The sequence below is a fragment of the Dermatophagoides farinae genome, chromosome 7 (assembly GCF_024713945.1).
Source record: "Dermatophagoides farinae isolate YC_2012a chromosome 7, ASM2471394v1, whole genome shotgun sequence".
Lineage (NCBI taxonomy): Eukaryota > Metazoa > Arthropoda > Arachnida > Sarcoptiformes > Pyroglyphidae > Dermatophagoides > Dermatophagoides farinae.
In genome coordinates this window covers 1,972,533-1,984,872 of record NC_134683.1, presented here as the reverse complement: position 1 = coordinate 1,984,872, position 12,340 = coordinate 1,972,533, and the positions used below count along the sequence as shown (strand labels likewise).

The 12,340-nt window shown below is 27.8% G+C and overlaps 3 protein-coding genes across 5 annotated transcripts; 2 read left to right on the top strand and 1 right to left on the bottom strand.

The window, feature by feature from the left end:
- Positions 1–529: 529 nt before the first annotated feature.
- Positions 530–2,337, bottom strand: LOC124496489 (uncharacterized). Of its 2 annotated transcripts, none has more exons than XM_075733097.1 (4): positions 2,212–2,337; positions 1,448–1,585; positions 1,266–1,382; positions 530–1,191 (listed from the first exon to the last, which is right to left on the bottom strand). In XM_075733097.1, the coding sequence occupies exons 3-4, from the start codon at positions 1,361–1,363 to the stop codon at positions 789–791; spliced, it is 501 nt and encodes a 166-aa protein (XP_075589212.1). In that variant the 5' UTR covers positions 1,364–1,382; positions 1,448–1,585; positions 2,212–2,337; the 3' UTR covers positions 530–788. The 2 variants fall into 2 exon arrangements, with proteins under 2 accessions (XP_075589212.1, XP_075589211.1); XM_075733096.1 differs by lacking the exon at positions 2,212–2,337 and adding an exon at positions 1,660–2,143.
- Positions 2,338–3,539: 1,202 nt separating this feature from the next.
- LOC124497235 (uncharacterized) lies at positions 3,540–5,834 on the top strand. 2 transcript variants are annotated; one of them, XM_075733095.1, is made up of 4 exons: positions 3,540–3,799; positions 4,230–4,889; positions 4,979–5,146; positions 5,220–5,834. In XM_075733095.1, exons 2-4 carry the CDS (start codon positions 4,251–4,253, stop codon positions 5,427–5,429), a joined length of 1,017 nt encoding a protein of 338 aa, XP_075589210.1. In that variant the 5' UTR covers positions 3,540–3,799; positions 4,230–4,250; the 3' UTR covers positions 5,430–5,834. The 2 variants fall into 2 exon arrangements, with proteins under 2 accessions (XP_075589210.1, XP_046916819.2); XM_047060863.2 differs by lacking the exon at positions 3,540–3,799 and having other exon boundaries at positions 4,024–4,889.
- A 373-nt stretch (positions 5,835–6,207) lies between these two features.
- LOC124496824 (uncharacterized) lies at positions 6,208–7,769 on the top strand. The gene is made up of 3 exons (XM_075733094.1): positions 6,208–6,748; positions 6,822–7,591; positions 7,674–7,769. The coding sequence occupies exons 1-3, from the start codon at positions 6,208–6,210 to the stop codon at positions 7,734–7,736; spliced, it is 1,374 nt and encodes a 457-aa protein (XP_075589209.1). The 3' UTR covers positions 7,737–7,769.
- The last annotated feature ends 4,571 nt before the right edge of the window (positions 7,770–12,340 follow it).

Here is a 12,340-nt window from a genome sequence, read left to right as displayed (position 1 = left end):
TGAAAGTTGACCAGATACATTTCTGTAAACAATCGAAAACGAAACCACAAATTCGAGATTCAAAACAGCCAATAATGATCTTATTGGTGATTTTTTTTCTTATTGAATCAATTTCAATCTTGATCAGATTTTAATCAACGACAAAAGTATGTACAGTAAAAGCTCCTTATTTGCGCTTCCTTTATTCGCGGGTTAAAAAAATGTGACCCAATCCCTATATTCGCGGCTAAAAATTTCTTTATTCTTATTACATCCAAATACGATATAAACATATGTAAAACATTTAGAACTTGGAGACTGGAAGAATATATCTTTTCTATTGGACAATAAAAATTCAGACCTTTAACTGCTGGATATTGGATCAACATCGATACAATTTGTGTATTATCATCATAATTTTATCATATGATTTTAGGCAAAAACAAAAATATATATGAAATATGATCCTCGATTGTTGATCATTGGAAAGAACAAAAAACAAAAAAAAAATTAATTTGAAAACATTCTCATCTAATTAGAAATAAATTAAATGATGATCGAAAAATCGAAAAAAAAATTTATTTTAACAAAATTTCGTTTTTTAGAAATTATTTTGTAACAAACAAATCAGGCAACTTGTATGATGATGATGATGATTGAGGAAATTTGTAACAAATTGTAACAACAAAAAAATTATTCATTTCAACAATAAATTATGTTTGTGTGTGTGTGTGGTCATCAATATGTCCAGTGTACACATTAAGTATTATATCACATTCATTTTTTTTCGACTTGAGATGAAAAATTGTTCAAAATAGAGGAGATGATGTATAATTATCAAATTTATCATATGTATTATAACAAATAGTTGAACCCATAGCCACTATAATCATAACAAATGTTGTCCATGTTGGTGATTCTAATTCCAATATCCGTACGAATGGTTTCAATAATAGCCACGTTAATATTAGACCAAAATGAAATGTATAAACACCATAAAGACCGATAAATGTTAATGTTAACATTAATAATGATATCATTAGATGAACACTTTTACTACGTGCATTTATTGTACCTTCACGATGATCTTCAAGTATTTCATGACAACAAGCAAGAATATAGAAAGAAATATAGCCTTTTATAATGAATATGCTTATACCAAATAATATGTATGATAAATAATGTACGGTTGTATTTGCCATTGAAAACATTCTATAAAAAGGAATGAATTTTTCAAAAAAAAACAATTAAAAATGAACATAATAAATGAAAAATAATCGACTTACTCGAATGATTCCAGTAATGATTGTTTTTGTTTCGGTTGTTGATTGAAATAATAATAATAATAATGTTCCAAATAAGCTTTCAATGTTTCTAGCCACATGATTGTTTTTTTTTATATCCTTTATTATAATCAAAAATTTAACAACAACAACAACAACAAAGTTAAAGTGATAGATATACGTACGTTTTATAAATGAGAGGAATTTGAATTTCGTTTCTTAATTAAAATTACGTTGATTGTTTGTGTGTGTATGTGTATAACGATCCAATGAATGAATGGCACTAAAATGATACGATACACGATGATGATTTTTATATTTATCTAGGGGGGAAAAAAAATACAAGTTTATCTGCTTAATCACGATGATGATGATTGTATAACGAATTTTAGTGTACCCATTACTCATATGATGACGACGATGTGTGTATCAATTAACAATCATCAATTAATTCAATTTAAAATATATATATCACATGTACGATTTTGATAACAAAAATATTAAACACTTGTGGATTCAATTAGATTTTTTTTTCCTGTAAAGCGTTGTATGGATTTTTTTTTCGTGGATGTATTCTTATCATCAATGCAATCACTGTTACATCGATCATCATCATCGTCGTTGTTGTCGTCATAATCAATAATAAATTACAATCATCATTGCATTAAAAAAAAACAAAACTAACAAACAATGATGATAAGATGACGATGATTATAAAAAAAAAATTCATTCAATGATGATGACAAACAAAATTCTTTAGAATGAGAATAAAAATAATAATGATGATGACGAAAGAATCTAGGTATATTCTCGTTTTTTTTCCTTAATGTAGATTTTTGTTGTTTTTTTTAATCAAAACATGTGATACAATCGGTAATTGTTTGTTGTATATATACATATATGAATTAATGTGCTGTAAATAATCAAAAAAAAAAAAACAACAACAAACCAGTAATAATATCAAAGGCGGCAGTAGTATGAGCACAATAAAAAGTAAAGAAATCGAAATCTTGTTTTTTATTTATCATTCATAATTGCAATTTATATTGTATAATTGTAAATCATTTATATGAGCGTCAAATATCAACAATGAAAGATTATTTTTCATATATATATGAAATATATGCATGTATGTTTACAAAAATTGTACATGTATATATATACATGCATAAACAATACACATGCTCGAAACGAATTGAATATCGCAAACACATTGCAATCACACACACACATACATATATAATATAACCATTGTGGCCATTACCCGTATACGGTATGTGTGAAGCAAGAATTTTACTAAAAAAAAATACAGGTTGCCATAGTTTCAAACAAACAATAAATTTACGGTAAAATTCCAATGTCAATTTGTAAATAACCAATTTGGAGAGAAAGAGAGAGAGAGAGAGAGAAAAACAAAAACCTGGAATCAATAACATAATAACGGTATAATAACCTTTCAAAAAAGAAAAAAAAAATGTTTAAATCGATTGACGATCATAAAACAAATATAGTTTGGGCGTGTGGTGTGTGTGTGTGATTCAAGGTTTTTCAACTTTAAACTTGAAAAAAAATTTTTAGAAAAAAAAACTATAGCAAAATACGATGTGTGTGTGTGTGTGTGTGTGTATTTTGCATAAATGGATTCATGCCAATCACACAATGTGTTGATTGATCGATATGAACACAAAAAAAAACCATCATCACATCCAAAAGAGACAATATCATCAAACACATCAAGAAAAAAAAACACTTAAGTTCAAAGTAAAATATAATGTAACATTTTACATCAAATTGATGACCAGCCAGCCACCATCACAAGCCACCCGTTTTTTTTTTACTTCCATTTATATATCGTTGATTTTTTTGTCATTTTTTTTCCTTATGGTATAGTATTATATATACCATTATCATATGTTATTGCTGAACAACATATTGTGAATCCTTCAAAATCTTTCTTGTGATAAAAAAAATACTGAATAAATGGAATGAACAATAATTTTGACTAGCGAACAAACGAACAAGGAAGCAAAACAACAACAACAACAACAACAACAACAAGAATAACAAGGATTGTTGTTGGTTATGAAATTCAAAACTGGATATACAACATGATGATATAAACACTAGGCTAGTTTTCAAGCTTGAAAAACAGTTTACAGTTTTGTGTCTGTGTGTGTGTGTGTGTGTGAGAGAAAGAGAGGTAAACGGCCTGAATTTTTTTTTCTGGTTACCAAATTTTTCTTTTTGTTATCAATAATGGTTATAGTTTGCTTTTTTGATAGATAGTGCAAATTGTAGTTCTTTCATTTGATTACCATTCAAAATGATAACGGTATTGAAAAGAATAATCTAAAGGTATAGATAGATAAAGAGAGAGAGAATCATCTTTTTTTTATATATATACATGTGTGTGACCTTATTCTTTCATCATCATCATCATCATCATTTTTTTTCGTTTTCTCGTTCATTAAAAAAAAAATTTCATCTGCATTAAAATAATATAAAATACACCTGTGCATACGTATGTAGTATAATAGGTGGGTAGTTTGAGTAATGTTTTCAAAATCCTGTTCCAACCCGTTATATGTGTGTAATATATGTGGATGAATGTGACCACTAGCTATAGCTGTCTATCCAATGAAAAAAAAAACAACAACAACAAAAAGAGAAAACAAAGAAATAAAATAAAAAATTTTATCATCTAAATCTCATCGTGTTCTATACCTTTGTTTTCAACACTTCTTCATTTTGTTGTTGTTGTTGTCGTTGTTGCATTCTTATTTTAGTTTGTTTTTTTTACTGTGCCGATATCCGGTTTTTTTTACATTGCTGAGCTTCATTCTTCTTCTTGTTTTTTTTTTCGTTTGTATATGGATGTAGATGATGCGTTTGAAAAGTATATGAAATTAAACATTGAAATAAACAGAAAATTCTGTTACTTTGTATGATTGTACGTTTCTTCAACAGACTTAATTATTAAAAAACTAAATGGGACGACAAAAAGATGGATCAAAAATTGTTTTTGTTCAAGAACAAATTGCTACAGTGGTTCGACCACCACCACCATCACCATCACCACAACAACAAACGAATGTTGAAAATATTGAAAAAACGACCACCATCACTAAAATGAATAAGAATTCGATAATAACCACCATAATACCGATTGATTGTGATAATTTGGATAATGATGATAATAATATTAATATGAATCAAAAAATCGTTCAATCATCCAATCAACTATTGATTGAAAGAAAAGAATCAAACAAAATATCAATTATGAATAATTCATCATTGGAAATAAATTTACCAATATGTAGAATTTGTCATTGTTCGAATGAAGATTTAGCTGAAACCATATCATTAAAATCACCATCATCGAATATGAAACATTTAAAATTGAATCTAAATTGTGATAAAATTAAAAATCGATTTAATAATGTTGATGTTGATGATGATGATGATGATGATCCATTTAATTTGATTCAACCATGTTATTGTACAGGTACATTACAATATGTACATCATAATTGTTTACAACAATGGATTCGTTCATCTAATCATCGATATTGTGAACTTTGTAAATATAATTTTAAACTTAAAACCAAAAATAAACCATTATTTCAGGTAGGTGGCGCACCACTCTGTTAATAAATTGATTTGATAATATTATTTTCATTTTTTTTGTTTTGTTTTTTTTTTGTTTCAACACCAAGTGGGATTGTATGAATATGACCAATGGTGAACGGCGTAAACTTTTTTTACATATTACCTTTAATCTAATATCAATGATCTGTGTATTTTGGTCAATATATGTGATTGCAGAACATGCATCATTGGAACTATCTAATCGTTTGGGTTGGAAATTCTGGATCAAAATGGTGGTAAGTTATTCTATAATGTTCGAAAAATGGATCTAAAGTTTTGATTGATTTTTGTGTCTCTGTGTGTCAACAGGTCATCACCATTGGTCTTATTTGTGGCATAATATTCATTGTATTTCAATTACGATTATATTTCTCAATATTATCACGTTGGAAACAATTTAATCAAATTGTAATTATTGAAAATGTTGGCAATAATAAGATGGAAAATCAACAACAACAACAGCAACAGCAACAATTTGACGATTTAATCAGAATCGAAAATCAAAATCAGAATAAATGATGCTCCAAAAAAAAAAATTATTTCAACCATATATTTTCGGTTGGATTAAACTAGTCAAACCAAAACGAAATATTGTCACTGATTGATTGAAAATAGAAGCATATCATTTTTCGGTTCGATTTTTTTTTGTTTCATAACCCGTGAGACTCTTTGTCAATTTTATTTATATCAATTGAAAGAGATTGTTGAATGTTCAAAATCAAACACAACAAATACACACAGAACACCATTTTCATTATTTAAAATTCATCCAATATTTATACAGTTGGTTATCGACTTACAAACATTCTTCTGGAATGCAATTGTTCGTAAATGACAATGTCATTAATAATAATGATAATAATGATCTTTAATGATGGCATTCGTGCTACAAATGATTAAAGAAATTGCAAAATTTTGCTTATATCTTTTTTTTGGTTGGAAATTGTCTAAATAATTCAGTTCATCATTCGAACAATCGTCATATATTCATTATTATTGTATGTTAACCATGAAATAAATTCTCTGATTATCATTATGTTGAGCATTTTGATTACAAGCTATAAAAGGAAATGTTCCATTCCTTTTTTTTATTTCAATAGTCGAAAAAATTATTCATCTTTTTTAAAAAAAAATTCAAAAAAATAATATATAAAAATTGATATACAAAATGTTCTGGAAAATTCATCAACTTTTTTATCATCAATTGAAAGAAATCGTAGAATGTCGATATAATCGATGGTATCGAATAAAGTATACATTCGAAATTGTTTTACTTTCAATCGTTTCCATACGGATCATGTTGACAATGATCAGTTATATGATTGATGAAACATTCATCCAATATTGGACTATTGATCCATTTTGTTTTTATTTAATAAAAGCATTTCGACGATTATATCGACAATATCTAATGTTTGCATTCATATTAACATTGTTGGGTATTTTAGGTAAATTTATATTCTTCTTTGCACGAGTTGATACTTCCACATTTCGTACACCATACGAATTAGTCGTACATAATATGGAACAATATCAACATTGTAAACGACGAAAATCGGAAATAAACATGATCATGGAAGAATATTTTCGAATAAATTATCAAAATATTTTCAAATCATATCGTTTGGTTCCCAATATTTTCATTCGATTATTTTGTCGATATCAAACATTATGGCAAACATATGTTGATATATATCCGATACAGATCGATACTAAAAAATGGATCCATATGAAACCGTTACGAACGCCATTACATGTTCTGCACGATGATCGTATTAAAATTATTAAGTTTTTAACCCTAATCGATCCATTTATCATTATATTACATATTGGTCTTTGTAAGTATTTACCGAAAAAAAATATGATTGATGATTCTAATGAATTTTTTGTTTTGTTTATCTTTTAATATAGTTGTCATATGTTTAATTGTATCCTATGATTATTATAACACAATTGTTGACAATGACTACGATAATGTTGTTTGTAAAATTGTTAAAATTTTGGATTTGATTCTCATAATTCATAACGTATTCGTTATTGTTCAATGTGGATTGATTTTTGTCATAATGGCATTGTGTTATGGTATATTTTTAAAAAGCCATTCAAATCGACTGAATTACCAACTACAACATATAGCATCTCATTGTCGAAAACGTAATTGTCAAACAATTTCGGATGAAAAATATACATTGAAACCATTATTGAAACAAACAATAATGTTTCTAGAATGGATCTATCATCAGCATAGTTATGCATGTTATGATTTACTTTATTGTTATCAAGAAATATGGAGTAATGCTTTATTCGGATATCTGCTTATAAGCATACCATTTAATGTAATTGCTGTCATCACATTGTCCACAGAACAATTGACCTTGGTAGAAATGATCATTCAATATATGATCATTATGATTCATGCTTTGATGACAATTTTGTCGTTATTTCAATTTTCAAATGAAACAAAATTGATAAATCAGCCGAAATTCTACCTAGTTCCTATCATACAATCAATCGTATTCATCGATAGAACCACCATTCTATTGCGATCTAATTACAATCATTCAATTACTTTACGTTTAAAGTTAAAATATGATGATCTATTCAATAGATTGACAAATGGACGAAAATATGGACCAAATGTTTCAACAATGGGTGCCATTACCAACATGTTCATATTCAATGTAATGTTTATTGAATTTTATTTTATGAGATGATTAATTATTCACTTAATTTTATCGTTTTTTTCTATCTTAATGAACACAGCTTGCCATCACCTATGTTGGTGTATTCATTTTCATATCGTCTCATATTGATTTTGAATTTTGAAAAAAAACAGAATTTTTCATTCAATTAATTCTCTGATAATATTATTGTTTGAGAGAGGAAAAAGTTTATTATCGAATACATTCAAATAAAATTAAAAATTGAAAACTTACAGCTAATCATCATACAATTGTAATGGTTTCGATTTTTTTCTCGAGTAATGGTTTTTTTGATGATTTTTGCAAAATAAAAATTCAGGATAAGTTGTTAACCGATTTATCATTTACCAGCTAAGACTTCAATTTCAAAATTATTCAAATGAAGAAAACATAAAGAGGTTTCGAAATGCAATTGTTGATAATTGGCTGTAATTTGTCATTTTTGTTTTGGAATCATCATTTAACCAAGTGTAATGGTTAGGACTCAACACCATTTTTCTAAATAATAAATAGAAAAAATTCCTATTCCAGGTAGAGGTCTTGAAATTCGAAAACTAGTTCGTTTATAATTTTCATTAAACACAATCAATATTCATTTGAAACCAGCCTTTAAAGGATAATGTTTCTGTGTCTTGAATTCATTGTCATGAAGTTTATTTTGAAGCTTTGAACAAAAGTTATAAAGTCAAAATTATATTTGATTTAATCGGCCATAGAAAAAACTTGATCGTGAATATGTTCTGGAAAATTCATCAACTTTTTTATCGTCAATTGAAAGAAATCGTAGAATGTCGATATAATCGATGGTATCAAACAAAGCATACATTTGAAATTGTTTTACTTTCAATCTTTTCCATACGGATCGTGTTGGCAATGATCAGTTATATGATGGATGAAACATTCATACAATATTGGACCTTTGATCCATTCTGTTTCTATATAATAACATCATTTCGACAATTATATCGACAATATCTAATGTTTGCATTCATATTGACATTGTTGGGTATTTTAGGTGAATTTACATTCTTCTTTGCACGAGTGGATACGGAAACATTTCGAATACCATACGAATTAGTTGTACATAATATGGAACAATATCAACATTGTAAAAGACGAAAATCAGAAGTCGCGCAAATGATGAAAGAAAATTTTAATGAAAATCTCAAAAATATGAATAAGGCAAGTCGTTTCATTCCAAACATTATCATTAGATTGTTTTGTCAATGTCAGACATTATGGCAAACATATATCATCATATATCCAATACAAATCGATCCAGTAGAATTGATGCAGATGACACCGTTAAAATTGAAGCAAAGTGTTATGTTTAATGATCGTATTAAGATAATTAGATTATTAACGATTATTGATCCAATTATCATTACATTACATCTCGGACTTCGTAAGTGTTTATGGTGATTAATGTGATTTCTTTAATTTCTAATATCTTTCCAGTTTCTATTGTTTTAGTTGTATTTTATGATTTCTATTTAACCGTCATAACTCAGAATAAAAATTTCATTTACAAAGTTGTTCAAACAATTGATTTTATTATGATGGCATATGATCTTTTTGTTATCGTTCAATGTGGATTGTTTTTGCTATCATCTTCTCTTACTAGTGGTACATTTCTCAGAAGTCGATTGAATCGTCTGAATGACCAACTACATCGTATGGCTTTTGGTTGTCGAATACGTAATAGTCAAGCCATTTCGACCAAAAAACCACAAAAACCTTTGTTGAATCGAACAATACATTTTTTGGATTGGATTTATCGCCAACATGTTCATGCATGCATGGATAGACTGTATTCTTATCAAGAATTATGGAGTAATGCCCTCTTTACTTATTTAATCATGAGTATACCATTCAATGTGATAGCTGTCTCTGGTTTAGTGGTCGAAAAATTGACCTGGTTTGAAATGATTATTCAGTACATGATCATTGTTATTCATACTGCGATGACAATTGTGTCGTTGTTGCAGTTTTCGCGACAAACAAAGCTGCTGCATGAAGCAAAGTTATATCTTGTTCCAATCATACAGTCGATCGTGATAATCCACAGACCTTTAATCGCTATCGATTGTATCTCAACGAAAACTTTGCGATTAAAATTGAAATATGAAGATCTTTACAATCGATTGACACATCGCCGAAAATACGGTCCATATGTTTCGACAGTCGGTGTGGTGACCAACATGTTTATAGTTAACGTAAATTATAATCTAAATTTTTTTAATAATTACCTTAATCATTTTATTTTTCCATACAAATATAGCTTTTTATCACTTATATCGGCATATTTATTTTTGTATCCTCTCATATTCAGTCACTAATCTCAATAACAGAGACTTGAATTAGTAATTCGACTACTAACATTACCTATTTGTTGAAAAATGATCAAAGTGGTAAGTGGCAATTCATCAATATCAAAATACAGATTCTCTTTTTATTTCAGATTTAGCTGATTCCTATTCATCATACAAACAAACGAGAATTCATTCATTCAATCCTATAAATTATTTGATTACTTTTAGATTTGAATTTCGTGGAAAAAAATTAATTGTTCAAAATGAATTGGTAAATGAATCTTTTTTTTTCTTTTGTTTCATGATTATGATCAATAGAACCACCATTCAATTGGGATCAATGGATTGACGAAAATATGGACCAAATGTTTCAACAATGGGTGCCATTACCAACATGTTCATATTCAATGTAATGTTTATTGAATTTTATTCCATGAGATGATTAATTATTCACTTAATTTTATCGTTTTTTTCCGCTCTTAATGAACAAAGCTTGCCATCACCTATGTTGGTGTATTCATTTTCATATCGTCTCATATTGATTTTGAATTTTGAAAAAAAACAGAATTTTACATTCAATTAATTCTCTAATAATATTATTATTGTTTGAGAGGAAAAAGTCTATTATCGATTACATTCAAATAAAATTTAAAAATTGAAAACTTACTGCTGATCATACAATTGTAATGGTTTCGATTTTTTTTCTATTGAGTAATGGTTTTTTTAATGATTTTTGCAAAATAAGAATTCAGAATAAGTTGTTGTTAGCTGATTTATCATTTACCAGTTAAGAACTCAATTTCCAAAATTCAAATTCAAATGAAAAAAACCTGAAGAGATTTCCAAAAGAATTTTATTGATTATTGGCTGTAATTTTTTACCTTTGTTTTGGAATCATTATCTTATCTTTACCAAATGTAATGGTTAGGACTCAACTCCATTTCTCTAAATAATAAATAAACAAATTCCTATTCCAGATAGAGGTCTTGAAATTCGAAAACTAGTTGGTTCATAATTTTTATTTAACATAATCAATATTCATTTGAAACCAGTCTTTAAACTTTAAAGACTGGTTTCAAATGTTTAAAGTTTAAAGAATAATGTTTCTGTGTCTTGAATTCATTGTTATTCAATTCAAGTTTATTTTGAAGCTTTAAACAACTGTTATTAAGTCAAAATTCTATTCAATCTGATTGGCCAAATAAAAAAATTCGTTAATATGTTCTGGAAAATTCATCAACTTTTTTATCGTCAATTGAAAGAAATCGTAGAATGTCGATATAATCGATGGTATCAAACAAAGCATACATTTGAAATTGTTTTACTTTCAATCTTTGCCATACGGATCATATTTGGAATGATTAGTTATATGATGGATGAAACATTCATACAATATTGGACCATTGATTCACTCTGTTTTTATATAATAACATCATTTCGGCAATTATATCGACAATATCTAATGTTTGCATTCATATTGACATTGTTGGGTATTTTAGGCAAAATTACATTCTTCTTTGCACGAGTGGATACGGACACATTTCGTACACCATACGAATTAGTTGTACATAATATGGAACAATATCAACATTGTAAACGACGAAAATCAGAAGTCGCACAAATGATGGAAGAAAATTTTAATGAAAATCTCAAAGATATGAATAAGGCAAGTCGTTTCATTCCAAACATTATCATTAGATTGTTTTGTCAATGTCAGACATTATGGCAAACTTATATCATCATATATCCAATACAAATCGATCCAGTAGAATTGATGCGGATGACACCGTTGAAATTAAAGCAAAGTGTTATATTCAATGATCGCATTAAGATAATTAGGTTATTAACAATTATTGATCCAATTATCATTACATTACATTTGGGACTTCGTAAGTGTTTATGATGATTAATGTAATTTCTTTAATTTCTAATATCTTTTCAGTTTCTATTGTTTTAGTTGTATTTTATGATTTCTATTTAATCGTCATAGCTCAGAATAAAAATTTCATTTACAAAGTTGTTCGAACAATCGATTTTTTTATGATTACACATGGTCTTTTTATTATCATTCAATGTGGATTGTTCTTGCTATCATCTTCTCTTACCAGTGGTACATTTCTAAGAAGTCGATTGAATCGTCTGAATGACCAACTACATCGTATGGCTTTTGGTTGTCGAATACGTAATAGTCAAGTCATTTTAACCAAAAAACCATTAAAACCTTTGTTGAATCGAACAATACTTTTTTTTGATTGGATTTATCGCCAACATGTTCATACATGTGTGGATAGACTGTATTCTTATCAAGAATTATGGAGTAACGCTCTCTTTACTTATTTAATCATGAGCATACCATTCAATGTAATAGCCGTCTCTGGTTTAGTGGCCGAAAAATTGACCTGGTTTGAAATGATTG